The sequence below is a fragment of the Sceloporus occidentalis genome, unplaced genomic scaffold, assembly GCF_023333645.1.
Source record: "Sceloporus occidentalis isolate IW3139 unplaced genomic scaffold, rSceOcc1.0.p SCAF_43, whole genome shotgun sequence".
Classification (NCBI taxonomy): domain Eukaryota; kingdom Metazoa; phylum Chordata; class Lepidosauria; order Squamata; family Phrynosomatidae; genus Sceloporus; species Sceloporus occidentalis.
The window spans coordinates 5,436,977-5,464,932 of NW_028317023.1; the positions used below are offsets into that span (position 1 = coordinate 5,436,977).

A 27,956-nucleotide genomic window follows, 5' to 3' on the forward strand; every position below is an offset into this window, starting at 1 on the left:
CCCCCCCCCCCCCCCCCGGCTGGATATTCACATCTGAAGCCAATACGACTTGTCTACCTATACTATATTTGTTACGTTTTTGTAACGCAGTAGGAAAACGCAAGTGTTGTGTGTGTGTGTGTGTGATTACAATAAACAACCAATAGTTTACCAGATATATGTGTAGTGGAACAGAATGGGAATGGATATTTTTAAAGTCCTAAAATCTACTTAATTTTTTACTTTTTTTTTTTTTACGTCCAACCCTTGTTTATAAGCATGCTTATATACCAGCTTATTAAAGTGAGCTGACACTTAAGAGGTAACAGACTATGAAAGGGAATGCACAGGGTCATTAAGAATGGTGCCGGTGTAAACCGCAGCGGGCATTAGTAATGTTGGAGGATGGACTCCATTTGAGCTCGGTAACTTGACTGTCGGTATTACAGCCGTTGTGGTTCTTTTTAACCTGTTTGAGCTGTTGCACGTTTCCTGAGTACCGGTGGAATTAATAAACTTCAAATCTTAACGGTGTGACCTCGCATCCAAATTTTTAGGTAATGTTCACCGAAGAAGACGTGAAATATTACCTAGCAGAATTGGCACTTGCTTTAGATCATCTTCACACGCTTGGAATAATATATCGGGACCTAAAACCAGAAAAGTAAGCCATCAAATTTACTGTATATAGCCAGATATCTGTATGCATCCGTGTTTAACAAAATGCCTATATATATATATATATATATATATATATATATATATATATATATATATATATATAATATAAATTTACTGCTGTTTGTATTCAATGTTAATAATAACGTATAGTTTAGCCTGGGTACCCAGTAGGGCCAGGAATGCTATAAAGCAACACCTCCTTGCGGCAATGTTATTAGGTGAGGACAGGGGTTGTGCTGATGGAGATAAGATCAGCATACAGCCTTGGCTTCATTTATATCGGAAAATTACCTCTTGCACAATCTAGTGTGCTTTCTTGTTGTTGTCCCAAAGCCGAATTATTGTTTAATCATTGCTACTCTGCATGGTGACAACAGCAGAATTATCCTAAAAGATCTAAATGAGTGGTTCGGGTTGAAATTTAACACTTAGATTATCAGTTTTGGAGGTCTTGATGCTGTCGCGTATTCTCTTAATACCCTTAGAACACCATAAATGCCCACTAAAAACTAAAAACGCATCTGCTGTGAGAACAGAATACAAACTACATGAAAGGCGCAGGCTCATTTGAAGCTGCGGTTTAATTGAATTTTCTTGCTGGTTATGTGTGTTTGTACCTTGCCTTTTTATGGCAGGTTTGATGCATTAAAAATATAGGCTACATCCAAAAATCTAAGGCTAGCCATTGTAACTCTGCCGGGTTGTGATATAAACTTTGATCAGCGCTACGCCGTATCCTTGATCCTTGTTTGCCAGGATGTGAATCACGGCTACTTTCCAGCTGTAGCGTAGCCTGTGCAGTGCTTCCTTTTACCATTGTATGTGTTTGAAACTTAAAAATCTGATGTATTTCTGTTTTTTAACATGTTACTATTTTTCTCCTACTAGTATATTGCTTGATGAAGAGGGCCATATAAAGTTAACAGGTGCGTTATTCTGAAATGTATTTTTCGAAATCTCTTCCAAAGGACAAAATTGTAAACGACTGAAAGTGAATCTTTCGCTGCATGACACACATTGAGCTCTTCTTGGCTTCATTGCCTAACGGACTTAGTTGTGTATAGAATATGATTCTGGTGCTGCTTGAAAACTGGTCTTAACACCATAGCAACTAATGGAATTGCCCCATCAGGAGGAACCGGGCAGTGATTCCTATGATGGTCAAATTAATTTTCTTTATACATAATCTCTTAGCAGAATAGTCCTTACACCAGATGTCTTAAAGAATAGCTCTTCTTCCATCTAAAATGTATATTGACTTCTCATTTTCCTCCTTGCCCCGGCAGCCTCTACTGAAATCAGGAAATGTACTTACTAGGTATTCTTCCTGGGCATATTTAAAAAGTGAATAATATATTTGATTGCACTAAAATGTACGTTGATTTAGAATCATGTCATAAACCTTTAAGGTGTTTTGTTACTTGAGAATGCCGTTCTAACAATAAACTCTTATATCGCTCAGATTTTGGTCTCAGTAAGGAGTCTATTGACCATGAAAAGAAAGCATATTCGTTTTGCGGCACGGTGGAATACATGGCTCCGGAGGTAGTCAACCGGCGTGGCCACACACAGAGTGCGGACTGGTGGTCTTTTGGGGTTCTTATGGTAGGTTTGCACTGTGTATATTTCTGTGATAGCCCTTTTCACTTAAGGATCATGCAATTGTCTTACAAAGATAACCCTATGGTCACTTACAGACGGATCCCCACTCTTTTTGTTTGTATATTGATGTCTACAGTAAGGTTGCCAAATCGTTTTTTTTTTTTTTTTTTATCTGCTGACCAACACACATAAGGCTCTACATGTCGGTGTCTGGGGCATCTCCGCTCACATAAGGGAATCATTTGGCGTTTCCTAGTCGGCAACATGACATGGCATCCCTAATCTACAAATATATCCCTTTGTGGCTGCTAAATGTCTGTCTGGTGTCAGGGTCCATCCAGGCTGCGGAGCTGCATATCTCTGTTTTTCCCTGCCTTGCCTCCGTTCCCATGTCTTGCTGTGGTCCACTCCTGGATTTCCGTATGCTCTGTCCTGAACCTCCGATTCCTGGATTCCAGTCTGCTCTTTGCTTCAGCTCCAGTTTCCTTTATTCTGTTTGTCTCAGTCTGCAGTCTAAAGGTTTGTCCTTTTCGGTTCTGTGTTTGGATTCAATGTTTAGTTTATCGGTACTTTCGTATGCAGGGCTTAGCGTTGGGACCCACCTTCATTGGAGTACTTTGGCGTAGTGGTGGGCTAAGCATACTATGGCCATAAGATGTGACGGAATCTCCAATTGTTATTTTATAGTCCTAGGCTAGTTCCTGGATTTCATGTTTGGTTTGTTTCGTACCTCTGTAAACAGAGATATGCAGCTCCGCAGCCGGGATGGACCCTGACATCTGGCTTCTTAATTTTAGATGTGTCTATATATATACTATAGCTGTTTTGAATATATTGAGTGAAAAAACAGGTTACAGGAAGCAGCCCATGTGTGGCTGCTCATAAGAATTAGTTCTTATGTTACATAACTTTTTTATAATTATAAGGTAGTAGCTATAAAAGTTGTGTGTGTGTGTGTATATATATATATATATATATATGTGTGTGTGTGTGTGTATGTATATGTGTATATATATTTGTGTGTGTGTGTGTGTGTATATATATGTATATATATATATATCCTTGTCCATGCAAAAATAGGGCAAGTTTATTGCAAACGTTCTTTGCTGCCGTGTTTGCGTTGCGTTGTCGGTGAGTATCACCAGTTGAGTTTAGTGATTGCTTTCTTTCAAACTTCATTTTCTAATGTAATTAAGCTTTAATTATTCAGGTATAATTTCTCTTTTAAGATACAGCTGTTACCGTGGCAGAAAAAAGAGAGAAGCAGTGTTTTGAAGTGCCTTTATCTGCTCACAACATCTTAACATTAGCACCTGAAACAGTTCCTTTCTCTGTCAGCAATTGACATCAATGATAGTTATGTACTCATTCATTTGGTGTCGTGCTTTCATTTCTGTCTACAGTTTGAAATGCTGACGGGTACCTTACCCTTTCAAGGAAAGGACAGAAAAGAGACAATGACTATGATTTTGAAGTAAGTTATTTATTTATTTTTATACTCGGTTGCAGGTAAGATTGTTCATTTAAAGGTGCAGTTATGGAACTTTTCACTTAAATGTGACCAAAATGTGGCCTGATTAAAAGTATTTTCTCGGTGGAAATAAACTTTTTACTGTAGCAAGGAAAATGTGCATGTAAAATAAATTACTGTATGTGGTTATGTTAGGAAACACTGGCCAGTACCCCATAACAGCACTCCCCCACCTTGAAGACTACTCAGGCAATCTGATAGGAATAATAACTAAGCCACCAAGTCCCAAGAAAACCAGAGAGATGGGTTTTCTTACTTATCACAAGTGGATAGATGTGTAAGAATTTGTTGATAAATCATACTCGCATTATACATTTCTGATATATATATATATATTCGTTACTTAGAGCCAAGCTTGGGATGCCTCAGTTTCTCACACAAGAAGCCCAGAGTCTCCTGCGCATGCTCTTCAAGAGAAACCCTACCAACAGACTAGGTGAGCCATATTATTTCCACCCTTTCCGGTGTCCAGGGTTTTGACTTGGACAAATTGATTAGAGCCAAGTCTGCCTCCCTGGACCATGTTGGAGGCTTAGAGCGTTGGTCAACTCTTCTGCCCAATCTAGATAAAAAACCGATATCTTTGAAGCAGGTAAAGTGCTCCCCATGGCGTTTTACACGGAAATGTTTTATAAGATGGCGCATCCTAAAGAAAGTTCCGGCTGGCCTTGAGGAACACTAACCACTGCCCAAAATGTGTATCCCCTAAAGCCTATTCCATTCAATATTCCCTGAAATGTCAGCTAATACGTACCAGAAAGATTGTAATTCTCTCCTCACATGCAAAATTGCAGACCTTACGCTAATCCCCGAATTGGCAATATTTGGAATGAAGCAACCACGGCACAAGATGATCACAAAAATAGCCCACATATTCCCTGCAGAAGTAATTTATTTTACAAGACTGGATAAGATCAGGGCCCCCCATGTTGGCAATTTCCAAATCCAAGTTATAAACTCTATTTAGAATGGACTGGGTGGAGACCACTCTGTATAAGGAACAAACCACCAAAAAATGCTTTGAACTCTGGAGGCCCTACATTAATACGTAGATGTTGAGTTACATAAATTAATAAAAACAACCTTTCAATACACTGCTTGGTACAACATGCCGCTACTAAAGCAAAAAAAGTCCTCGCTTAACTCCCCTTAATGACCCAAGATGGAACTGGACCAGGGAGACACAGTGACCGGGTGCTTCATAAACATTACCTTTCACGCTTTTCACACACAAGTGGCTTCTGGATGGCGCCCTTGAGTTTGTTGTTTGGTTGATCTGTTTTGTTTTCTTTGTCATGCCTTGTTTCCACACACGACCTGTGCTACATATTTTACACATGCAAAGTGGCTTGGGGTTGGTTGTGCTGCGCTCGCGTCTTCTTTTCTTGGGCTACGCATGTGATGAGATTACAGATCTGTGGCCTACTCTGCATGTGGACTAACAAATGATTGCGAACCTGGAGTTGACCACCAAAAGTCATCAGAAGGGGGGGAAAAACAAAGAAAACAAGACATTATTTGTTGCATAATTCACTATTGTAATACAAGATGTGTGACCATGGACCGCCGCAGACCAGGTATTGTCCTGTGAGAAACGCATATCTGCACAAAACAAATCGAAGCATTGTGAAGACTGAATCTGTTGGATCTTTTCACGCAGGTGCCGGTCCGGATGGTGTTGAAGAGATTAAAAGACATCCTTTTTTTGCGACAATAGATTGGAATGTAAGTAGGCCCAGTAGTGAAATGATACGGTAACGTGCCCCCTCGTTCCATGTCTATTAGGAGATCCTGATTCTGAACGCTGACGCACGTCATTTCTAACCTGGTTTTCCCAGCTCCTTGTTTACCACTTTATATTGCTTTTTCTAGCGCTTGCAGTGAAGACTATAACATCAAAAAAATAAACCCCAGTTACTCATCTTGTATTCCAGAGTATGAACTCTGCAAAGTTTTGATGGCACCTGAGTGGGTTTCTCCTCTCTTCTGTAAAGGTAGAAGCAGTAATACAGAGCGCTCCTAATTAGTAGTTAAAATGAGAATACGAGTTGAGGAGAAGAAAAGACCTAATGGTAGTTTCATAATTATCAAACTGTATTGCCTTTCCTGTCATAAACTCGCTCATGTGTAAAGTTAATTGCTGGAAATGTTATGCAGTGGAATTGTTCATTCTCTGTTTGGAATAGGAAGACACCAGGCGCACATTCTTTGGGTAAATCATTTACGGGATTCTAATTGCAGTCCAAAATTCCTACTCGGACATAGCGAATCCACAAAAACAGTGCATATTATATATGTGTATAGTGTGTGTGTGTATATACATCTATGTTATAGCAGGCATTCCAAGCCAAAAGAAAACAAAAACAATCGGTGTATGTGTGTGTTTATATCTATATATCTACAAAAGTGATGCACAATGGGCATGACTTTCATAAATAGTCTTTATTTCAAATAACAAGTAATGGACATTTCAGTCCGCTATCTGGACTTTCATCAAGATAATCAGTTGACCAATGCAACCATTTATAGTGTGATCCGTATCACCAATAATTCAAACATAGTGAACCAGTAACCCGGGAATCCAGTCTATCCACAATTTCAATGTATGATATAAGAAGTGATCCAGTCATCCACATTTTATACATATACTTATTTTACTGTTTATCGATTATTGCCACACAGAAACTAAATTGAGATCATCACGGTTCCAAATTATTGGCGGTATGGATCACTCTATATATTGTTGCATCGGTCAGTAGATGATTGTCTTTATAAAAGTCTGGAAGGCAAACTGAAACATTGATTACGTATCTGAAATAAAGGCTATTTATGGAAGTCAAGTCCTTTTAGTGCCTCACCTATGTAGATTAGTATTTACACATATATACTACATTTTTGTGTACATATTTTTCATTTATAGGCATTTTTTTTTTACTTATAGAAACTATATAGGAGAGAAATTCAGCCACCATTTAAGCCAGCAACAGGAGGACCAGAAGACACTTTTTATTTTGACCCTGAATTTACTGCAAAAACTCCAAAAGGTAGGGTTCTGATATTTTTTGTTGTTGTTGTTAATGTGTGAATATATAATTTTTTTTTTCATATACTGTGCGGCCCTTCCTTAAAGTAAATCATTGAATTGTTAAAATAGTTGGTGTACAGCATGTGAAAAATTGGGTTGACCCTTACCAAATCGATTAACTTTAGTTTCTGCGTTATGGTTTCTAGATTCTCCGGGTATCCCAGCAAGCGCCAATGCGCATCAGCTCTTCCGAGGCTTTAGCTTTGTGGCTATTTCTTCGGAGGAAGAAAACCAGTCTATTCCGACAGTTGGGGTCCATGGCATTGTTCCGGTAAGTTTTATATTCTGCAGTAGACAAGACGGTTCCCTGTTGGCTTTGTTTTCATACCGGATAAGCCAGGTTTTGTATGTCCTCTCCACCTTTCATCTTGAGTGCAGTTCTGAAAATGTCTGTCTTTCTATCTGTTCGTCCTCACTGCATGCCTTCCCTGCCGTTAGCTCTGTCAGATGGTGGACCCCTACCTTATCGCATGGGTCAGTCATAACCACCCAGCCAGACAGTTTGACTGATGAAAGTCTATGGAGTAACACAAATCTTAGCATTGTCATGCAGAATGAGCTCCATGTTGTAATTGAGCAAAGAACGTCACAGATTGACATGATTGACAACAATAGCAGCCTCCATGGTCTGCAAATCAAAAAGTTTATTGAAACAAATTATCTAAAACCCATGTCAATGTACAGTACCCATGAGACGACTTATCTTCTTGTTGTAGCAGGAAAAATTGCATTTTATTTCTTTTTTTGTAATATATATACTGATTGAGAAATTAATTTCAGCTTCACAGAAACAGCATCCAGTTCACGGACGGTTATGAACTGAAGGAAGATATTGGTGTGGGTTCCTATTCTATCTGCAAAAGGTGTATCCACAAGGGCACAAACATGGAATACGCAGTAAAGGTAAGGTTTTGCTGTGATACGACTCCTTTCAATTTGTTTTTCATGTTTAATACTGTGTGATGTATAGTATAGTGCATTATATTGTAACTATACATTTACTCACTGGTCCAGTCGGAGTCCTTACACAAGTATTTTATTGTTAAGGGGACAGTTTCATGTCCCATGCAGCCACGCCAACAAACACACATTAAAAAGCATTGTTTACCTGTAGAGGGGGGGGGGATAAAATAAAAAGCCACTTACGCCTTATGAAAAGCTGCAGTTCTCCCCTCCCGATTCCGGTGCTGGATGTAGCCAGTCATTAGCTGGAAAGCTCTACCATTAAAATCAACAGGAGCGCTGTGTCCCATATCTGATCATCCATTAATGAATAACTAAACGCTGCATAGCAGGTGAAAACATGTTATGCTTCTCATGTTGTAATGATTGATATGTCATAGTCTCTGTTACATTAAATGTCAGCCGCAGGAATTAAACGTTCAAAATGTATCATGTTTCATTTTCTTTCCTGTAAACCGGACACTGTAGTTTGCATGACATCACTTTAAAACATAAATACTGGGAAAACTGGAATTTCTGTCTTCCTTTTCAGATAATTGACAAAAGTAAGAGAGATCCAACCGAGGAAATCGAAATTCTGTTGCGTTATGGACAACATCCCAACATTATTACTTTAAAAGATGTAAGTGGGATCTGGCTTTGCGTTTAGACTGAGTAGTAGCTGAACTTGTGTATCCTGTAAACTAATTGTAAAATATTGAACATTTTTTAATCAATTTAACATTAGTAAATGTGACATTCCCTTGTAAATGTGACATGATTTACATCAGATGAAAGCCAGTTTCTGTGCGGTCTAGGAATACACATGATTCTCATTTTCAAATATTTGTCTCTTTCAGGTTTATGATGATGGAAAGTATGTTTATTTAGTAACAGAACTAATGAAAGGAGGGGAACTGCTAGACAAAATCCTGCGACAGAAATTCTTTTCCGAGCGGGAAGCGAGTGCTGTGCTGCACACAATAACAAAGACCGTTGAATACCTCCATTCCCAGTGGGTAAGTAACTAGATCTTCTTGCAATAAATTAATTGGTGATAATTAATGAGAAAACGGATTATTTTTTCTTGACGTTTCCATCTTTAATAAATGTTTTGATGCATAATTAATCATTAACCAGGTTGATTCTTCTGTATTACAATAATTGACTCATCTTGGTCCTGTTTAGATTAATGTAGGTGGAATTTCAGAAGAAATAGTTTGATTGGCATCTGAATGATAAGCGGTAGTATGACAAGTATTTATCTCTCAAAGTCGTTCTGTTCCCATAGCAACCAATGTACCAATTAGCAAGACCACCTTTCAAACTCTATACCAGAATTTTTTGTTCTTCTTTTATTGCTACTAGTTCTCTTTATAGTGCAATGTCCATGTGTCCATGATGGTGGTGCTGCTGTACTAGGTCCTCATTTGCACTCTTAATTAATAATTCTGATTACTTATATTTGGATATGAGGACGAGAAATGGTGCAGGGCCAGTGAGAGAGTGCCTGCCAAGCAGACTCCTGCTTCACGGTCAGGCTCATTCACTTTGGAATTTTAGATCTGATTTTGGAGATTTAAGCCTGGTTGCTCAGCCGCTGTGCAAATCTAAACATACGGCAATCGGAGACCTTGTTTTTGGCAAGTTCATATGGTACCGAGCAAATGAAATGGCTTTGTCATTCACTAGGTTGTCCACAGAGATCTGAAACCCAGCAATATACTCTATGTGGACGAGTCTGGAAATCCCGAGTCTATTCGAATCTGTGACTTTGGCTTCGCCAAGCAGCTCCGGGCTGAAAATGGCTTGCTCATGACTCCTTGTTATACGGCTAACTTTGTGGCCCCTGAGGTAACCTCCCGCTTATTATTTATATCAAAGCTTTCTCTGTAGTAACTAAGCTGGAATTGCCTCTGATGTCCCTGTGTGTGTGTATATATATATATATATATATATATATATATATATATATATATATATATATATATATAATATGCCGGGTGAATACCGCACTACCAGTGGCGGCTTGTTAAAGGCCATGCGTTTCACTGGCTGGAAATGTGTCTGGCTTTGAATTTCCTCTCCTGAAATTAAATGGCCACCGTCCCATACATTGCTGCTTGCACGTGTATGAATATTTAACTTCATCATATTTACACTAACCATATAGGAATTGTTATGGGGCAGATGTGTGCGTGTTGAGGTTTCGCATTTTGTTTGCACACTTTGTACTTGGTAAATGGTATTTTAAAACCACATGTACGTTTCTTATATCATTGCTCCAGGTTTTAAAACGCCAAGGATATGATGCTGCGTGTGATATCTGGAGTCTGGGGGTTCTACTTTATACTATGCTAACTGGGTGAGTCTGCATTGTATTCCAATACACTGCTAATGACGCCATGATTACAGACCTCAAACACCTTGTCTTTATAAACAACCCACAGACAATCTTTTATATTGCGAATCTATTTATTGAATAGGTTTAGGGGGTGCAGTCCGTATTTCCTATAAAATGAGTAGCCCCTGATCGAAAATGAATCCTGTTAATCTGTAATATACTTAGAAACAATGGTTATTTATCCTTCCAGCTCTTTAGTTAACACTGGAGGAGACTGTTTTTTCAGTCTGTGTTTTATTAAGGCCTGGCCTGTGTTTGAAAATACATTTAGTGACTGTTCATGGACCCCGGTGCTTTAGAGACATGTATAAAATACAACTAGCACATAGTAGGTATATTTTTAAAAACTACATTTGTATAACCCGTGACACATCAGTAATATAATCATACAATACAATTATCTCGTATTATATAGGTATACTCCATTTGCAAATGGGCCAGATGATACCCCTGAGGAAATACTGGCAAGAATCGGAAGTGGGAAATTCTCTCTAAGTGGAGGTTACTGGAATTCAGTCTCTGATATCGCCAAGGTCTGTTCTCAAATTGCAAATCAATCTTTAGTGATTTTGTCTTTCATATAAAAACCGTTTTGTTTTGGTTTTATGTATATACAGTATATTGATATACTGTAATCATTTCCTACGGTGACAAGGCTTTCATATGTTGGGGGGGCATTACTAAAATATGCCAACACATTATATATGATTACATTCATCAGAGAATAATGTGCTACCATAGCTGGAATAAAATCTACAGCAACCATTCCACTGTAGTAGTCACATGGGTGTTAGTCCTGTTTTGATGTCTCCTAAATGAAACATTAACCCCTTAACAACCAATGACGTGCCTGTAGAGTCATGGATTTAATTGAGCTTAGTAAGCGATCAAAGATTGCTTTTCTTCACTCAAACGGTGCAATCACATTCGCCAGATTCAATATTGCGGTGGCTGGCTGCTTAACAAAACCCTGGGAAGTGATCAGCCTCCTAAGCTCAGTCGGTGGATGGCAGTACCCCGTACAAAGTAAGAGTTCCCAAAGGGTGAACCATGCAGGTCAATGGAGCCCAGCTTACTAATGTAAGAAATTATGACCCTCTTACAGGGATATTCTTTTAGGGAATGTGTGACGAATAAAGCACAAATACAAGCGTATAGAAAAATGTATATTGATATTGAATTAGGTTACTGTTACAGGTTATAAAACATATAACATACACAAAACATTTGATAATTATCCAAAACAAAAGGGATACTTAAACAAATTCTTGGGAAACCTTGCTCAGCTCACAGGCTTCTCCCGAACGACATCTTGCGCAGCTTCGTTCTGAGTTTCCTGACCCAGGACACTTCTGTTCACTGCGCTCTCCTTTCTCCGACTCTCCTTTCTCCGACTCTCCTTTCTCCGACTCTCCTTTCTCCGACTCTCCTTTCTCTCTTACTCAGACTCTTCTTTCTTCCTGACCCAGCACTATTGCAACCCCTAACTAGTCATCCTAGAATTCCTTGTACCTCCCAGAAAGTGGTTCACCCAACCCCTCTTTCCAGAGATTTCCTGTATGACCCAATTACGGAGGAGACAGGTAGTCTATGCAAACATGCACACAGTTATGTTAATATACATCGGATTCAGTTGTCTGACCCCCTGTGGGGTATCCCACCTCTGTTGGAGCCTTTGTTCCAAACCCTTTGTAATGCATTACTATGCAAATTACCTTACATTGTAAAACCAGATATCTCGCCTTATAGAAGCTCAAAATCGTCCCCAAAACATTATGCAATAAATGTAGTATCACATTTTAAAGGCACCCTTAATTTCTTACACTAATCACCACGTCATCCGTTTAAATGTTAAAACAGGCTCGGTCCATGCTACCTCGAAGGGTACAACATTTTAAATTCTATTCTAATTGGTATTCTAAATATGTCCTTGCATAGTGTAATATACATTGTATTTTACATAGCATTATGTCCTGCCAATATATATTTGTAGCTACGGCTTTCTTATGTTGTCTTTATATAAGTTCAGATTTTACTTTGCTCCTACTTAGGACTTGGTATCAAAGATGCTTCATGTGGATCCCCATCAGAGGCTAACTGCTGCGCAGGTACTGAAGCACCCCTGGATAGTGCACTGTGACCAGCTGCCCCAATTCCAACTCAACCGGCAGGATACTCCACATCTAGTAAAGGTGATGTCATGTCCTGCGCATGGGGCTTGTTTGTGTCTGGTCTGGTTTGCATTTACATGTAAGGTATCTGCGATGGAAGGGTCATTGGCCAATTTCAGGCCAATACAGACCAGCTGCAGGTCTCTATAGTAGCAAGTTTAGGTTATCATGTTTGTGGAATATGTATATTTTATTCCTGTGCTTCTTTGGTATAAATATGGCATACTGCCACCTACAGAGTTGTGCAGTATACATGTACAGCTGCACGTTGGATAAATTTACTAATAGAAACAGAAAATCAGTTTCCGTTAATTATTTGGCTTAGCATATACAATTATGAAAAAAGATGAATCGAATGAGGGGTGTTTCCCATTTATATGGTGATGTGAGAAATCTCTGTAAATGAAAACTTTTATACACTTCTCTGGTACTGAACACAATACACTAGATGAGGTCAGGTGTCATTGTTTATCGCTTTGTTACATTGTCTTTAAGGCCTTACAAATAATAGCTCTCAAGTTTCCAAATTTTTTACCAAATTACCCAATCCCATACTGTTAACTTTCTTTGGAGTTTTATGTTCCAAGTGCATTATTTTACATTTGTCAATGTTAACCTACAGCTGCCATACTATCAACCATTCTTCCAATGTACTAAGTGTAAAAATAGCTTACACCTACTAAGTAAAAATTAACTGGCTGGCTAATTGTAATACACCCAAATTCCTGTTCAGCCATATTTAAAAAGTATGGAGCCTCATAAATATGTCCCTTGTTATGTGTATGTGTGTGTGTTGTGACAGTGAACCAGGCATGGTGGTGGATGACATGTATATTTCTCAGAAAATATACCGTATTGGCTCGGATATATAGGCCGCACCCGAATATAGGCTGCACCCTAAAAGTTTGGCGCTTTTTTAAAGAAAAAGTTTTGTAATAGATATTCTGCCCCTCCCCCCCCGATATGCTGCCACTCTGTCCTCCCCCCTCGACTTACCAGAGCAGACTCCCGGGTGTCTTGCAGGGCCGGAGGGGGACATCTATGCAATACGCGTATACAACTCCCAGTGTCGGCACTCAGCGGAAGTGCCGGCACCGGAAGTTGTATATGCGTATTGCGTAGATGTCCCCCTTCGGCCCCGCGAGACATCCGGGAGTCTGCTCTTGTAAGTCTTGGGGGCAGAGGTAAAATGCATCGTGCGGACGGTCACCGGCTGCGGCGACGTGCGGGTAAACAACCTCCGCTGCAGGCACGTCTGCACGATGTGCTTTAACAATCTCCCTTGCCGGGACTCCCCTCCGTGGGAATTCCCAGCAAGGGAGATTATTAAAGCACATCGTGCAGACGTGCCGGCAGCGGAGGCTGTTTACGCGCGCATCGCTGCAGTCGGTGAACATCTACACGATGTGCTTAGACAATCTCCCGTACCGTTCTCGGTAGGAAAGGAGAAGCGGTAATCTAATGGAAATACATAGCTGTAGAGATATTAACACATGTTCCCCTTGGTGCCTGCAGGGAGCCATGGCAGCTACATACTCTGCTTTGAACCTTAATCCTTTGTCTCCTGTGTTGGAACCTGTTGGCCGTTCCACCCTCGCTCAGCGGAGAGGTATAAAGAAGATTACTTCAACAGCCCTGTGAAAGTGACCTTGCCTGTCGATAGAGAAACAAAGCTGAAGATCAAGAGCACAAAACCAAGCCAACAGTGAAAGCACACATCGGAAAAAAGACACTCCGGCAAGTCCCTGATGGACCTAAATGCTGCTGCTTCGGCCTATTCTCTCTTTCAATTGTTGATGGCAACTCTTCTACCTTACTGACTCTGACAAGTGTGTCACTCGAAAGTATAAACTGGCCCTCCTCCAGGGAAAGCAATAAGAATCGGCTCTCCCCTAGCATGAAGATTACATTGAAAACAAGTCTCCAGGATGAAATACCAATATTTTTTATAAGGGGAGAATGTTAGCCTTCCAATATATAAACGGATTGTAGTTTCATGTTATTTTGAGCACTTACAGTTTATCAACGCTATGGGCCGTATCTGTAATGGCACTGCCTGCTCTCATTGTCAGTTTGATTTAACATTATTGCCTATTTATCTGTTGCACTCTGTTTCTCAGCCCTGTGTATTTTGCGTGAATTTTATGACAAGAGTTTGATCCAGTGGAGTGATTGTGCAGACTCTTATAAAAGGAGATGTGATTGTGGAAATGCTGGAGAATGGACAACCGTAAGAGAGAGAATGTTGGTCTTGAGACAGATGACTGAGTAGGCGATAGAACGATTAGTTTAAAAGGCTCCTCCAGTTATTGATTAAAGCAGCGATACCAAATCACAACATGCATACATCATGTCTCTGTGCTCGTGGTCAATGGCTCATTAGTCCAAAACCAATTATATATATAATATACTATGCTTTTTACATGCAATTTTTATTTTATTTTTTTATTGCTGTTAAACCACAAGCACCTTTCTTTATATGAATCAGAATAACCACTTTGAAACGGAGAGTTGTTTGAAGCGTTAGCCGGTGGCTATCCCCAGAAGAGCAAATTGAAATAATCGCCTCTTAAACACAAGTGGATCGATCCGTAGTTTCGACAAATACTTTCCTCATTAGACATCCACCGATAGCTCTCGTCATGTGTATTCAGAGTACTAAAGAACTAGAGTGTATAGTCCTAGCTAGTTATAACATTTGTGTTTTAGAATTCTTCAGTACCGCATGTACTTGGAACACACCATGCAAATGAAATTGACTAAGCCAATTTATATGCAGGGTAGCGGTCATCATATAATTATAAACACAGGGCAGTTCATAGAGTGATTTGGGTCTCCCACGCAGCCGTTGTGTGCCATTTAAATGACACCAAAATACAGAATGGTGATGGTTATGGGCTTCTTTCCCTCTAAGCATGATGGCATTTTTTTTAATACTCTGAAATCAGACTAAATTCAAAATACTGTATGATTCCAGATTTTTGTTGTACTGTATACATTTGTTGTTTTTTTTCTCCTTCAAATCATTAGCATTTACATTTTTAAAAGGACATTATGTCTTGATTAATAGATGGATAATGGGGGAGTTTCCAGTGGTGAAAGTGATATTCATTCATTAGCTTTATTGTATAACCCTCATTCAAACTAAAGGGACAATATGCACAAAGGGATGCAATTATTTAGAAGGTCTCTCTGGTGGGAGGGGGTGTTCGGTTAAGTTTTCTTTAGTTTTTTTGTTTTTTTTTTTAAGGCAAATCATAGAGAATATTTTTCTACAGTTCTGTACAATCATTCTTTCTAATAGATTATTTAGCATGGCATGTCAGTACGTTTGATACTTGAAATATGATATTGAATTAGCCCTTTGCACCCAGCATTTGGAAGTGCTCAAAAAAAAAATACTTCCGTACAATACAGTAGATAATAAATGTCATAGTACATTAAATATAAAAGTAATCTCATACCTAGAAAGAAATCTATGCTAACATGTATTCAACATGATCAGTCCTAAATGGTAATCACTGCTTGTACATTTCTCTTAATCGGTTTTGTAATCCAATGAAGAAAAAATGCAGACATTTATATAATAAACTTTCAAATACATGCGTAATACAAGCTGTTTTGTTTTTTCCATTTTGACCTTTCTGACCAGTAGTTCTGAACTATATGAGGGAGGTCCGGCACAGCGAATGTCCTCACATATGTTTCAGAGTCTGCAGACATACATGACATAGGTCACGCACCCTAAAGGCCAGCCCTGGAACCCAGATTGCCTCCACAGGACCTGCCCAGTACCCAGATTGGACACATAGGACTTGCAGTCTTTACCCCCAAATAGCCAGCCTGTGCCATATTTGCCTGCGTTATCAAGCACTCATACTTGCATGCATATATACATACATGTGTCAGAGAATTCCCGAGTACTTCTATACCTTGGGGTTCCAAATTATGTAAATATCTTTATCAAGCAGCCCAAGAGAAATCAGACACACAGGAGTGTATGTATAATAAGATCTCTGTTTATTACGTCCCATTATGGCTATATTTATATGCCCTTATAAGCAACATATCTAAAAAATAACAGAGCAAATGGGTGGGCAATGGATACTTGTTGTTGCATCCAAAAGAACCTAGTACCTAATTCCAGACGAAACCGGTGTTATCAGATAATAGTGTGGACGTGCACTTTCAGGAGAACAAAATATGGAATAGAGTTCATCCTGCATTCTTCCACACATGCATACATACTCATCACTCATTCGCTTTTTCACACATATTCATACACAGATTTATACCCCACAAAGAAAATACAAGCTTAGAAATGTGTGGCCCGAGCTGGCTGATTGAATGTGACAACACTCTAATTGAGCGCTGCTACTTTCTTTTCTGGGGATTTAAATGCCCTAACAGAAGTTCCCCATCACTGACGTCGCCAGGGAAACCCCATGATGCACTGGGACCGGCGAGGCATATAAAGACCCTGATTATTATTTCAGTGTGTGTGCAGTTGTGCTGCAGCCCTAGGACAGAGCTGTCACAGGGCTGCACACAGCGACCAGAAAGCTCCCCATAGGATTCCCCTGATTGCTGTAGAGGGGAACATGACAGGGGAGCCCCCGGATTGTGTGCTGGGGAACCCAAACAGGTAATGTCATCGTTGACATAACAGAGGTGCACTGCTCTCTAATAGATGACTGTGTAAAAAATCATAAAACATTTTAAAAAATCTAACTTTATAGTTTAAAAAAAATCCCATTGTATCTATCGCTATATGAAATATCCCCTACAATGCTTCCCAGTTACCACCCCAAAAAATAGAAGATCCTAAAAATGAAACACTTTTATGCAAATTTGTCTACAAGAATGATACAAAATCACTCCAATATCATGTGGTAAGCTGGTACATGCTTACCCCAAAATAGGGGCCATCCAAGTGTCGTTGACAGAGGTGCCCAGTGGGGTCATGCAATTCTCATTACGTGACCCCACAATAGTAGGGCAGAAGCAGTGCAGCAGTTCAAGCTGCAGTGAAGACAGGGCTCTATGAGAGGTAAGAGGGAAGGAGAGCTGTAAGAGCTGCAGTGATAATGGCAGAGAGTAAGTGTGTATGAAGCTGGAGAGTGTGTGTCTACGTGTATGGTGTTAGAGCGTGCACAGGAGTATGTGTGAATGTTAGTGTAGAATTTAAGATTGTCAGGGGTGAACGTAGGAAAAGTAGAGAAGGGAAGAGTGCGAGTATGTATGTGTGAGTGTATGGTGTTAGTGATTGTTAGAATGAATGAATGTGCGTGTTGTATGCACATGTGTTTTTGAAATACTGCCACTAACCCCTGCACCTAAAAGACACACCCAAAGGTGGCTCTATGAAATATTGAATATTTATGTATGATTTCTTTTTATTCTGGGATAATTGGAAATTTGTCTAAATACTTTTTAAAAGCTACGTGTATACACATATATTCACTTTATATACACATATTTGCTTGAAGAAGGCTGATAGCGCCATCTCATGTCAAACTAATGAACTGCAGCTAAATTACAACTACCACTATGCAAAGAGGCAAACTATAATACGCGCACGCTAAATCACACAAACTTCTTACCCGATAAACCTTTAAGTTGGAGACTATAAGTAAATCATTACAGAAAATGCGTCTGCTGCAGAAAACAAAATTCAATGACACATATATGTCTCAGTACTCTGTAGATGAGGTTTCCGAAAGGCTCGTAATTAACCGGTAGGCCATTTTTATTAAGGTCGAAGAAGTCTCTGAGTAGACTGGATGTATTGAAAGTCTGTTCTTGCAATAAGAAGGCTGATGGCCTGGTCTCCTTTGTAAAAGCAGAAGCAGGTGTAGCTGGCTCATCACAGACAGATGCAATGTAACACACACACTCTCTCCACCCTCTCTCTGTCTCTCTCTCCCCTCTTTCCCTGTGGCAGACTTGATACAATGTAGCGGATGCATTGTAACTAATACTTGCAGCACAGCTAAGCAATGACCTCTGCCGGTTAATTCTGTTTGTATTTATATAGCGCCTTTCTCCCAGTGGGACTCAAAGAGCCCCCCCCCAGAATTAACCAAATCGAATAAAGATGATGTGCATAATTAACTACTGATGCTGAAGGGCAAAACATCAGTGTGGTTAACGCCTGCAGTGCTGGAGTGCAAAGCTTCATAATTTTTCACAACAATTGTGGAAATGATTGATTTACCTGCCTGGAAGGTGTTTTCAGAGCAGCGGTGTGTATTGTGGACCTTATCAATTGTACAAAATTGAACATAAATTCAAGACCAGAATCCATATGCATATTTACTGCTTTAATACGTGGAAGAATTGCTTTAGGGTTGAAAAACGATTATTACCATTATTACACATTAACTTACTGAGGCTTACTTAGGGAGAAATCACACAAAAATGATGTTAATTAAAGTGCATATGATGATCGGATCTTCCCTTTCAGTCAGTGACATGACTTTCAAGAAATCTGCCCCATTAACTGTGCATTATGCAGGACAAGCTCACCTCTTCTTAGAGAAGAATCATGCTTGGGTTGGTCCTTCATAACAAGTACAATTGGTTAGCAGAACTGGTAGTTCCTGGCTTTATGAATACAACCTATCACCTACCACCATACATGCTCACCTCTAGAACGTAGGTATGCTATGTTCTTCGGTATTGTAATCCTGTTCACAGTAACCTTGCTTGTTGTTACCTAAACCTGTAGTATTCTATACGTTTTGTTGACTTTAAGGTTATTGCCAGGCTTAAGATGACAATGCACAGTGTCCTCTGATACAAAGAGACCTTAAATAACCTTAAATAACCATCACTAAAGCGGTTTTATACATGTGAGAGCTCACATTCAAACAAAAAATGGGAAATTTAAGCCTAAAGAATCTTTAAAAGACCAGGACCTGATGGGGAGTAGGACATCTTCCAATGACTCCTGGCATTGACATGTATTGCTTTGGCATGCATGATAGTACCACTTGCTGCTCATAAGTAAATGTCTGAAGAGGTAATACTTGAGTTGTCTGGAACCTCCTTAATGTAGTCTCTGCGCCTCCAGATTGAGTACCAGGAAAAATGATAAGATAGCTCTAATGTCCACGCAGGACCAGTAGGCCTCTGGTCAGCTACTTTACAACCCCTAGATAAGTGTCTGTATGTTGTGAACACTGTGCTTTAAACATTGTACAGCTCTCAAAATAACAACCGCTAATATTCTACATACATGTTTTAAAAGAACCGTAAGCACACCTAAAACCAGCAGATCTTCTGCTTTACACGGCCATACTTGGGAATCCCCAGGGCTTTTGCCTCAGGGTGAAGGGGTAGATTCTGAGGGTAACAGTCTGGCTGTGATCACACATTAGACTCCCAATTGATGCTTTTGCTACCAGTATCTTATGGAAGATATCCCTGCTTGAATGCAGGTGACTCGATTAAGCGTATCTTTACTGACAACTCGTTTCCATGAGCACAGGTATTAAAGCCATTAGGGTAACACATATTTTATGAAGGATCATATATCGTCATTAAAAACAAAATGAGTTGTTTACCATTCACAATGTAAAACAGAACAATTAACATTTTAATAATTAGTCTAGCCTTCAGATGCCCCTTGGAAAGCAGCAGGTTTTTTTAGTAACATAATTATTATAAGTATTGATATATATATATATATATATATATATATATATATATATATATATATATATAAATATATACTAATATTAAAACACTATTACACCTAATTGATTTTCTTTTTTTACCTATTTCTAGGTAGATGTTTTTGCAACAATACAGGTGCCCGAAGGTGCCATTTTTCAGCTTTAGTTTTTTTTTGGCCATCCCGTTCATTACGTATTTAAAACTACAAAGCCAGATTATTTTAAGGAAGACGCATGTCTCGTGTAAAATACATGAATAAAGTTGGTTGAGGAAAAAAAAAAGAACGCAATGACGCCAGGCATATAAGTGCCTCTTATTTGATAGGTTGCGGCCCAATAAGTGAACGCTCGTCTCCCTCTGGCGCAGGGGTGATTACGTCATTAGGTTTCCTACGTCCGGACGCCCTGCTTACGGCTGCACGCGCCGGTTTCCTACGCACGCGGGAGAACGAGCTGGTCATCTTTTGGCCCTCACGCTTCGCCTGTTGTAACGCCGTTCATACCGCTTTACCGTTCACGCCAGTGTCCTGGGCCGTGTCTTCGACGTTTAGTTTGGCTTAGAATCTTTTTTCCGCTATGCCGAAGAATAAAGGTGAGCTGCCGGTGGGGTTTTCGAAGCCGGAAAGGTAAAGGCCGCGTGGGATGGGGGGGCAAAGTCTCTCGGTTGTGTAGTGGGGTGTCCGCGTGTGTTATCCTCGTTTTTGCAGCATTCGTCTGTAGTCCTACGAGTAGGCCTCAGGCTGACGGCCCTGTCAGGTCCTTGATATGCAGCTGTAGGCCCACGAATGTAAAACATCTTGGCCTCTGAATAAAAGCCAGCTTGGTGCGTCCTCCACATTCTACACAATATGAGGTGTGGGTTGGTGGGGACCAGGCGCTATTAGGGGGTCTTATTGTAATTTTATCAATCCCTACGTCGGATATCTAATTTGCCCCTTTTGTTCCATATCATCCAGACACCCCAGGCCTTTTTCACATAGAGTGTAACAGCAATCAATTGTGTGCTTAAACTTAACTAGGAAGGGGATATACCTGTATTTGGTCCAGACCAGCTGAAGTCTTTAGTGGAACTTGGGGTATATGTGTGTGTAATGTGGGACTTTTTTATTTGTTTGGAGAAAAGATATTGTGAAACTGCATTTTGGAACACTAAGCCACACTTTCTTCAGAATTACGTTATGATTTGATTATGCAGTCCCCAGTTTCTAGATTCAAGTGCCGAAACGGAAAATACGGTATATTGAAGTTGGGTTTATAAATGTCATACAGGTTCTAATTTAATTGTTTGTATGACGTCTGGTAAAACTAACCTCGTGATGCCTAAACGCTACCAAGAGCTGCCCTGAGAATTTTTGATCACCTGGGCCACTTGTAAGCATGCACCTTCATTACTACCAGCTTATCATATGTTATAAAATCAGCGCCACGGCATATGATGGTGCCAAATAATAAAATACACTTACAACCTAACACCATAGCAACTGGTAGAATACTCCGTTGATGGACCGTTTCATTGTTTCTGACGGTAATTAGATTGCTTTTTTTCTACCTCTTGCTGGAAATTCTCAGTATATCATCCCATTGTCTTGTGTTTTCATGGCTAGCTTTTTAAACAATATTGTGCACCTTCTATAAGATGTTGTGCATTCAATTCCAAGTTCACAATCACAAATACAGTACATACCCACTACTTGTCAACTTAATATTCATAAAAAGGTGTATTTATGAAACAGTGTGCTTAACACATTGACTCAGACATTATTGTGCTTTATGCTGTGTAACTGCCATTTGTCTTAACCAAAAGGGTGATGTGAAGCTGCATAATGCAAGGTTTTTCAGGAGAAGGTGGCAGTCAAGGAATATCCTGGCATTGATTAAACATTATGTGGGAAGAAGCAGGAAACTGGTATTAGACCTTCGGAATCCTTAGTAAAATCATGAAGTTAGTGTTCCTCAATCTGTTTATTGGGTATAAAACCTAGTGTATTAATACTGTGTACAAACCATTTTCTTCTCAGGTAAGGGAGGTAAGAACAGAAGGCGTGGTAAGAATGAAAATGAATCAGAAAAGAGAGAACTGGTGTTTAAAGAAGATGGCCAAGGTAAGAATATGTAGATATTGTCTCTAAAGCATCACTAGAACCTTTTATTACAACTCTAAAACTGTTATTTTGCTTCCTCAGAGTATGCACAAGTGATCAAAATGTTGGGAAATGGCCGACTGGAAGCCATGTGTTTTGATGGTGTCAAGAGGTTATGTCATATTAGAGGAAAGCTGAGAAAAAAGGTAACTAGCCATTTGTGCTTTAATGAAGGCCATATATCTGTGTTTTAGCATTCATAATGCTAACGTGTCTGTCAGAGAGTTTATCGTGTGTCATGAAAATTTAGTATTTCAAATGTCAGTCTTTATACTGTAAAAATAATTCAATAGGTAATGCAGTTAAACTAATTTTTAATGCAGAGTCACAGCTTACAGTAGTAGTGCTCTAATTGAATAAAATGTTAATTCTGCTCCTGGTGATATTTTTCTTTTCTCCAGGTCTGGATAAACACCTCAGACATTATATTGGTGGGCCTCCGAGACTATCAAGTACGTCATTCTCTAGTTATTTTGTGTATCTTTATGGATGTACCATAAAGTAGTAGGTTTGCTTACTAGCCTTTTTTTCCCCTCAGTGTTTTTATATCCTAAAAGCCAGATGTATGTTAGACTAAGATTCCTTTATTCATGTTTAAAGTACCCACGCAGAAATTTTGTAGGGCCTTCTTTGGAAACCATATTTATACATATAACACAATATGGGTACTAACTTTAAACCAAGTCTAAACTTTAAAAAAAACTCATGTTCAGCAGCATCCCCTCACTATGGTAATACCCAATACACACATCTTAGAGGGCCATATTGCTGTTACTTAGTACTATATAAAATTTAGAATCGATTTATCCCTCTGGTCTCGCTTTGTACTGGTCACAGGGCTCCATTGGGGTTGTGATCAGAGTTCTTATCAGTGTCTAGAAAACCCTGTCTTCAGTTGTTCAGGCAGTGACACCCGATTATATGATTGGTCGTTCAATCAGGGAAGGTGTACGGGCATTCATACTGAGCTGTGGTCTCAAAGCCTGCAGTGCTTCTTCAGCTAGTGCCATTTCCCAATCTCCAAAACAGCAGTGTTGCTGTCTGTAAAGCAGTCCTTTGAGAGTTGTGAAAATTGTTGTCTGTTCAAGCTGTCTATCAATTTTATAGTCTAAACCAGAATAAAACTATTTTAGTGTTGGTCAGCAGTGTGATCTCTGGGGGGGAAAAAAACTTGTCTGCCTTTCTCAAATGCCTTTGTTAGGACAACAAAGCAGATGTTATACTGAAATACAATGCAGATGAAGCCAGGAGTCTCAAGGCATATGGAGAGCTTCCTGAACATGGTAAGTTAAACTGGTGTAATGTCTGGTGTGCGTTCAAGTTGGTGAATCAGCCCACTTTTAACCTATCTTCTGTTTTTTTTCCCTTCAGCTAAGATCAATGAAACAGACACATTTGGTCCTGGAGATGATGATGAAATCCAGTTTGATGATATTGGAGATGATGATGAAGATATTGATGATGTAAGTTGGTTTTGTTTTTGTTTTTTTCTCCGTTTGCTGTTATCCTCAATAGTATTGGGTTGCGTTCTCGGAATAAATCAGATTAAATTATACCACACAGTTTATAAAGAAATTGTATATCAGTATTGATATTTATTAAACATCAAATGTTAATGGACCATTCTGTCATTAGATAGCAGCCTAAAATGACTTCAAATTAGTTATATATTATAGGGCTGTATCTTTCTGACCAATGAGGTGCGCCCAATGTGTTGCATGTCTGTTTTTTAACATGGGGTGATTAAAAGTATACAAACTGAAATTACCCACCATGGCTAAAACAGCTGGTTATTGATAGGAAAGTGTGTTTTGAAATGCAGACCTGTATGTAGTGAGTGGCTCAATTCCTGCATCCCTGTTACTCGTGTTCACTTGCATATACCTTGCTTTAATATTACATGTTTCCTTTTTATAATAACTTTTGTCACGCTGCCTCACATGTGTTTGTTTTTCTCTTTTCCTCAGATCTGAGCACAGAAGTTTATTCCATTCCGATTAGCAATGATTCTACTTTTGTTTTGGATTTCGTGTGAAGCCCTCCAACTGAGAGAATATACACTTGCGCTCCATTAAAAATAAATACATTTAGTTTTAACCTATTTATATTTCAGTAGAAGTCAATAATGCTGGGTATTCAGGATTTAAATGTTTGGCATTGTAGAGCTTCCATGTGGGGCTCTGCCTTCAAAGTGGTTAACATGCTTCCTTCTGCATTACTGCTCCTACTGCATCCCAGTTTCCACTTACTGTACACCATTGTTTTAAAGTCTGATCATCATGATTGATTGATTTAGTTGGATTTGTCTTTATTCAGAAAATGGTAAAAGCGTGCGATTACCAAAACTATGGCCAAATAAATGGCGGATTCTTTCTGTTGTAGATTTGTCATCCATTTTTTTTGGCCAGTGTTGGTGATTTCCCATGTTTTTACCACATGACTTGTTTTTTATATAAGTTTCAATAACTGGCATTTGCATCTTTATTCCATGACTTCCATCTGCAATCTTCAGCAATGTTTCGTAGTAATACAACAAATACACACTGTACAGTTATCACACAGACAGAATACTGGATAAAGCCTAATGACTATTCCTTTAACTATATCCTTTTTTTTTTTTTGTTCAATTAAAATTCTGAATCTTATTTTTGTCAAATTGCCTAACTGTACATATTTTCTTTTGTTTCAAGGGGTATATATTCTTAAGATACAGAAAGTGCTTTAGCATGTCACTTTAGGGGGTTCTTGTGCAAGAGAAAAGGTACTCTGCAAGATTACAGTACAAGCTATTTTTGGAGGCAAACTCCAAAGAAAGGTAAATGTTTTTAAAAAGTCAACACAACCATAAGTCAAGAGTCTGTATGTGACACATTTTGGCGTGTATCATTTATAAACTTAAAACAAAACCGCCTCACTAATGCAATTAATGGCTAATTATGACTTATACCTTCGCATAGGTTGGGATGGCAAAACTGAAGGGAAATATTTGGGCTTCTTTAAATTATCCGTTAAACCCACATTAACCAGTCTGCTGAGTACTTTTGTGCCAATTTGCATAAAATGCTTATTGTACCTCATTTAATTCAGGTTCTCTGTATCGTGGTAGGAAGGGTTTAGAGTCAGATATCTTAGATTGGAGGACCGTGCATCTCTCGGAATTATACTCGCGAGTATCTGTGTAATTTGCAATAAAATTGGGGTTTTGCAGGCAGGCTCAAAGCCATATCCCAACACCTTGTACTGTGGGCTCTGATGTGTTAATGCTCCAGAACTGGGCCATCTGTGCCTGAGTAGTTGTATCCTTAAATTATAGCTGTTGACTTGTTGGGTGTATTAATGCCACCTAGTATTGGGGAAATATATCTGCCTGGGTTGCTCAGTGTTCCTAAATAGGTTTATGCAAATTGGCATTTTATGTATCTGGTCAGGAGGCGTGCATTAAGATTTAAGTAAATGCTGTATCAATTATAAATATAAAGACACATCTAGCAAAAGGATTAGATTTTAATTTTAACTGGCAAGAATAAACCTTTAGAAGATAAAGGTTATTGAAAACCTTTTTCTTTCATGTATGAGTTCCTTAACAGCATAATTTTGTATAATATGTGAATTGAGATTGTGTGTACAGATTGATATTGGAGAAATTTTAAGGCATGTGTTCTAAAACCAAAATACAAAAATTAATGGGGAGATACCCTGATAATTGATTGGAAAGCATCCTCAAAGAGCATAATTTGTGCTTGTCCCCCCCCCCAAAAAAAATTAATAAAACAACCTAAAACAAAGTTGGGTTTTGTGCTTAATGTAATAAGTAGAATGTCCTAAACGGTTACATTGTGCTAAAAATTTATTGCTTGCACCTTACTAGCACTCCTAATGTCCAGTCAAACCTAAGCCCCTTGTTAGGATCACATACATGCATGTGAGCTGCCGAGTGAATATATATTATGGAAGCTTTTGACATTTTACGTTTCTTCTAGACCTTCAGGATGCATTCATATCCCTGTCTCCACTATTTTCCATTCCTCTGCCTTATTATATAATATCATATGCCCCTTAAGACTTTGCCTTAATATTAATATGTTTGTAGACTGCCGTAACTCAGTTTCATTACTATGTGAATGTAATATTTGTTACAATACTTTTGTTGGCTTTGAACCACTTTTTTTTTTTTTTTTGAATAGTAAGCAATTTGAAAGAGGGAACATCTTTTGGAGCCTAAGTCATTCTATATATTTTTTTTTAAATCGGATGTAGCTGAATATAAATTGTTCATTGTTCAGATGGGGCACTTACAGCATAGAAGAAAACTTAAGCAATTAAGACTGCAGGAATTTTTTTTTCTTTCTATAAAAAAAAAAAACCAACAAAAAACCATACCTGGAGCTTTTTAACCCTAACACTCGCCTACCCATGATTCTTAGGCACTCTCTTCCATCGCATCCTTGAGCGCAGAACAGTGCAATAATGCCACAGACAAAAAAAAATGCATTTACCATAACAGACATGCCTACAGAAGATACTATCTGCAAACAACTATCCTCTTATGTTCCTCTTTTCTAGCAGCCCAACATTTTTGCTGGGTGTGTTCCACAGCCCTAGAAGTCACAATATACAATATTTTGTATATGAGCAAGAGTATGTGTTTATGTAAATATATAAACAATTTTAACCCCTTCAATCCCAGGGGTTTTTTGTTACCTCAAGTCCCAGAGCAATTTTGCCATTTTTGCGGTATTTCGGTTTAGCAATTATCTTTTCCTGTGAATAGTGTACCCATGTAAACTATATATTGCCTTTTCAAGGAGAGAAAGAGAGCTTTCTTTTGATACCATAGTTGGATAATTAGCTGAAAATTTGGAATGAGAAATTTAGTAAAAACTAGCGACAATTAGAAAAAAACAAAACTAATTTTTTTACATTTTCTCTGAATCCTCAGTTAGGTAAAGTGATGGAAAATCCCCTCCAAGTTTATCAATTCAGGTGTCCTAATTTTAGAAATACCTCATATATATATATATATATATATATATATATATATATATATATATATATATATATATATATATATATATATATATATATATATATATAGATTTTCCATGCTTTCCCACCACCAGGGAGCATACTATAAGGTGTACATTTTTTGTATAATTTTTATGCCTATGGCTTAACGGGTTTGGGGGTTGTGAACGGGGGCAGGAGGGTTATACTGGCTAGATGTTATGCTAGGGCAATGGGATGTAAGGTTTTTTAATTTCTTATGATTTTATATATATATATATATATTTACTCAAATGGTTAGAGGTCCTCTTAGGGACCTCTTGAACATGCCAGTGATGTCACAATAACATCACTTAGCTCACATTATTTTATTATTTATATTTTAATTTTTTAAATGAATAACTTTTCTTTTCTCCTTCTGTTTCAGTACGGGAGGGGTGAGAGACATGGTTTCTCATGCCTCTCCCCATGATCCCCCCCCCGCACAGATCACACTGTGATCTCTATGCAGGTCCTCGCAGACATGCATAGAGATTACAGCGTCTGTGCCTGCAAGGGAATATCCTGTACTCTGATGAACTTCTGGGTTACGGCAGCAGTGACGCAACCCGGAAGGGAATGCGCGATCGGGCAGTTTGAAATGTAACAGCTTTCCGGCTTTCATGCCGGAAGCTGTTGCATCAGATCCGACAGCAGAAAGCCGGGAAAGCCTGCCGCTGCAAGAAGGGATGGACGTA

General features: G+C 38.9%; 2 protein-coding genes across 3 annotated transcripts in view; both read left to right on the forward strand.

Moving 5' to 3' along the window:
- The window catches only part of LOC149289754 (ribosomal protein S6 kinase alpha-3-like), a 52,167-nt gene extending 38,131 nt beyond the window's left edge, over positions 1 to 14,036 (forward strand). For both annotated transcript variants that reach the window (XM_089490185.1, XM_089490186.1), the window contains 16 exons: positions 537 to 643; positions 1,549 to 1,586; positions 2,123 to 2,265; positions 3,666 to 3,736; positions 4,141 to 4,229; positions 5,454 to 5,518; positions 6,735 to 6,837; positions 7,025 to 7,149; positions 7,659 to 7,781; positions 8,374 to 8,463; positions 8,681 to 8,839; positions 9,513 to 9,674; positions 10,109 to 10,185; positions 10,640 to 10,757; positions 12,276 to 12,416; positions 13,911 to 14,036. In XM_089490185.1, coding sequence (XP_089346311.1) covers positions 537 to 643; positions 1,549 to 1,586; positions 2,123 to 2,265; positions 3,666 to 3,736; positions 4,141 to 4,229; positions 5,454 to 5,518; positions 6,735 to 6,837; positions 7,025 to 7,149; positions 7,659 to 7,781; positions 8,374 to 8,463; positions 8,681 to 8,839; positions 9,513 to 9,674; positions 10,109 to 10,185; positions 10,640 to 10,757; positions 12,276 to 12,416; positions 13,911 to 14,036 — 1,737 coding nt within the window. The remainder of the gene's footprint in view (positions 1 to 536; positions 644 to 1,548; positions 1,587 to 2,122; positions 2,266 to 3,665; positions 3,737 to 4,140; positions 4,230 to 5,453; positions 5,519 to 6,734; positions 6,838 to 7,024; positions 7,150 to 7,658; positions 7,782 to 8,373; positions 8,464 to 8,680; positions 8,840 to 9,512; positions 9,675 to 10,108; positions 10,186 to 10,639; positions 10,758 to 12,275; positions 12,417 to 13,910) is intronic.
- Positions 14,037 to 20,650: 6,614 nt separating this feature from the next.
- Positions 20,651 to 24,188, forward strand: LOC149289755 (eukaryotic translation initiation factor 1A, X-chromosomal). Its single transcript, XM_089490267.1, has 7 exons — positions 20,651 to 20,666; positions 22,093 to 22,176; positions 22,258 to 22,361; positions 22,617 to 22,667; positions 23,417 to 23,498; positions 23,587 to 23,678; positions 24,183 to 24,188. Exons 1-7 carry the CDS (start codon positions 20,651 to 20,653, stop codon positions 24,186 to 24,188), a joined length of 435 nt encoding a protein of 144 aa, XP_089346393.1.
- The last annotated feature ends 3,768 nt before the right edge of the window (positions 24,189 to 27,956 follow it).

What these genes read in the sequence shown, in the direction of transcription:
- LOC149289755 (XM_089490267.1), top strand. An exon ending in GTTTAAAGAAGATGGCCAAG is followed by an intron (nt 22,177 to 22,257) that starts GTAAGAATATGT and finishes TTGCTTCCTCAG; the next exon opens with AGTATGCACAAGTGATCAAA. An exon ending in GAGGAAAGCTGAGAAAAAAG is followed by an intron (nt 22,362 to 22,616) that starts GTAACTAGCCAT and finishes TCTTTTCTCCAG; the next exon opens with GTCTGGATAAACACCTCAGA.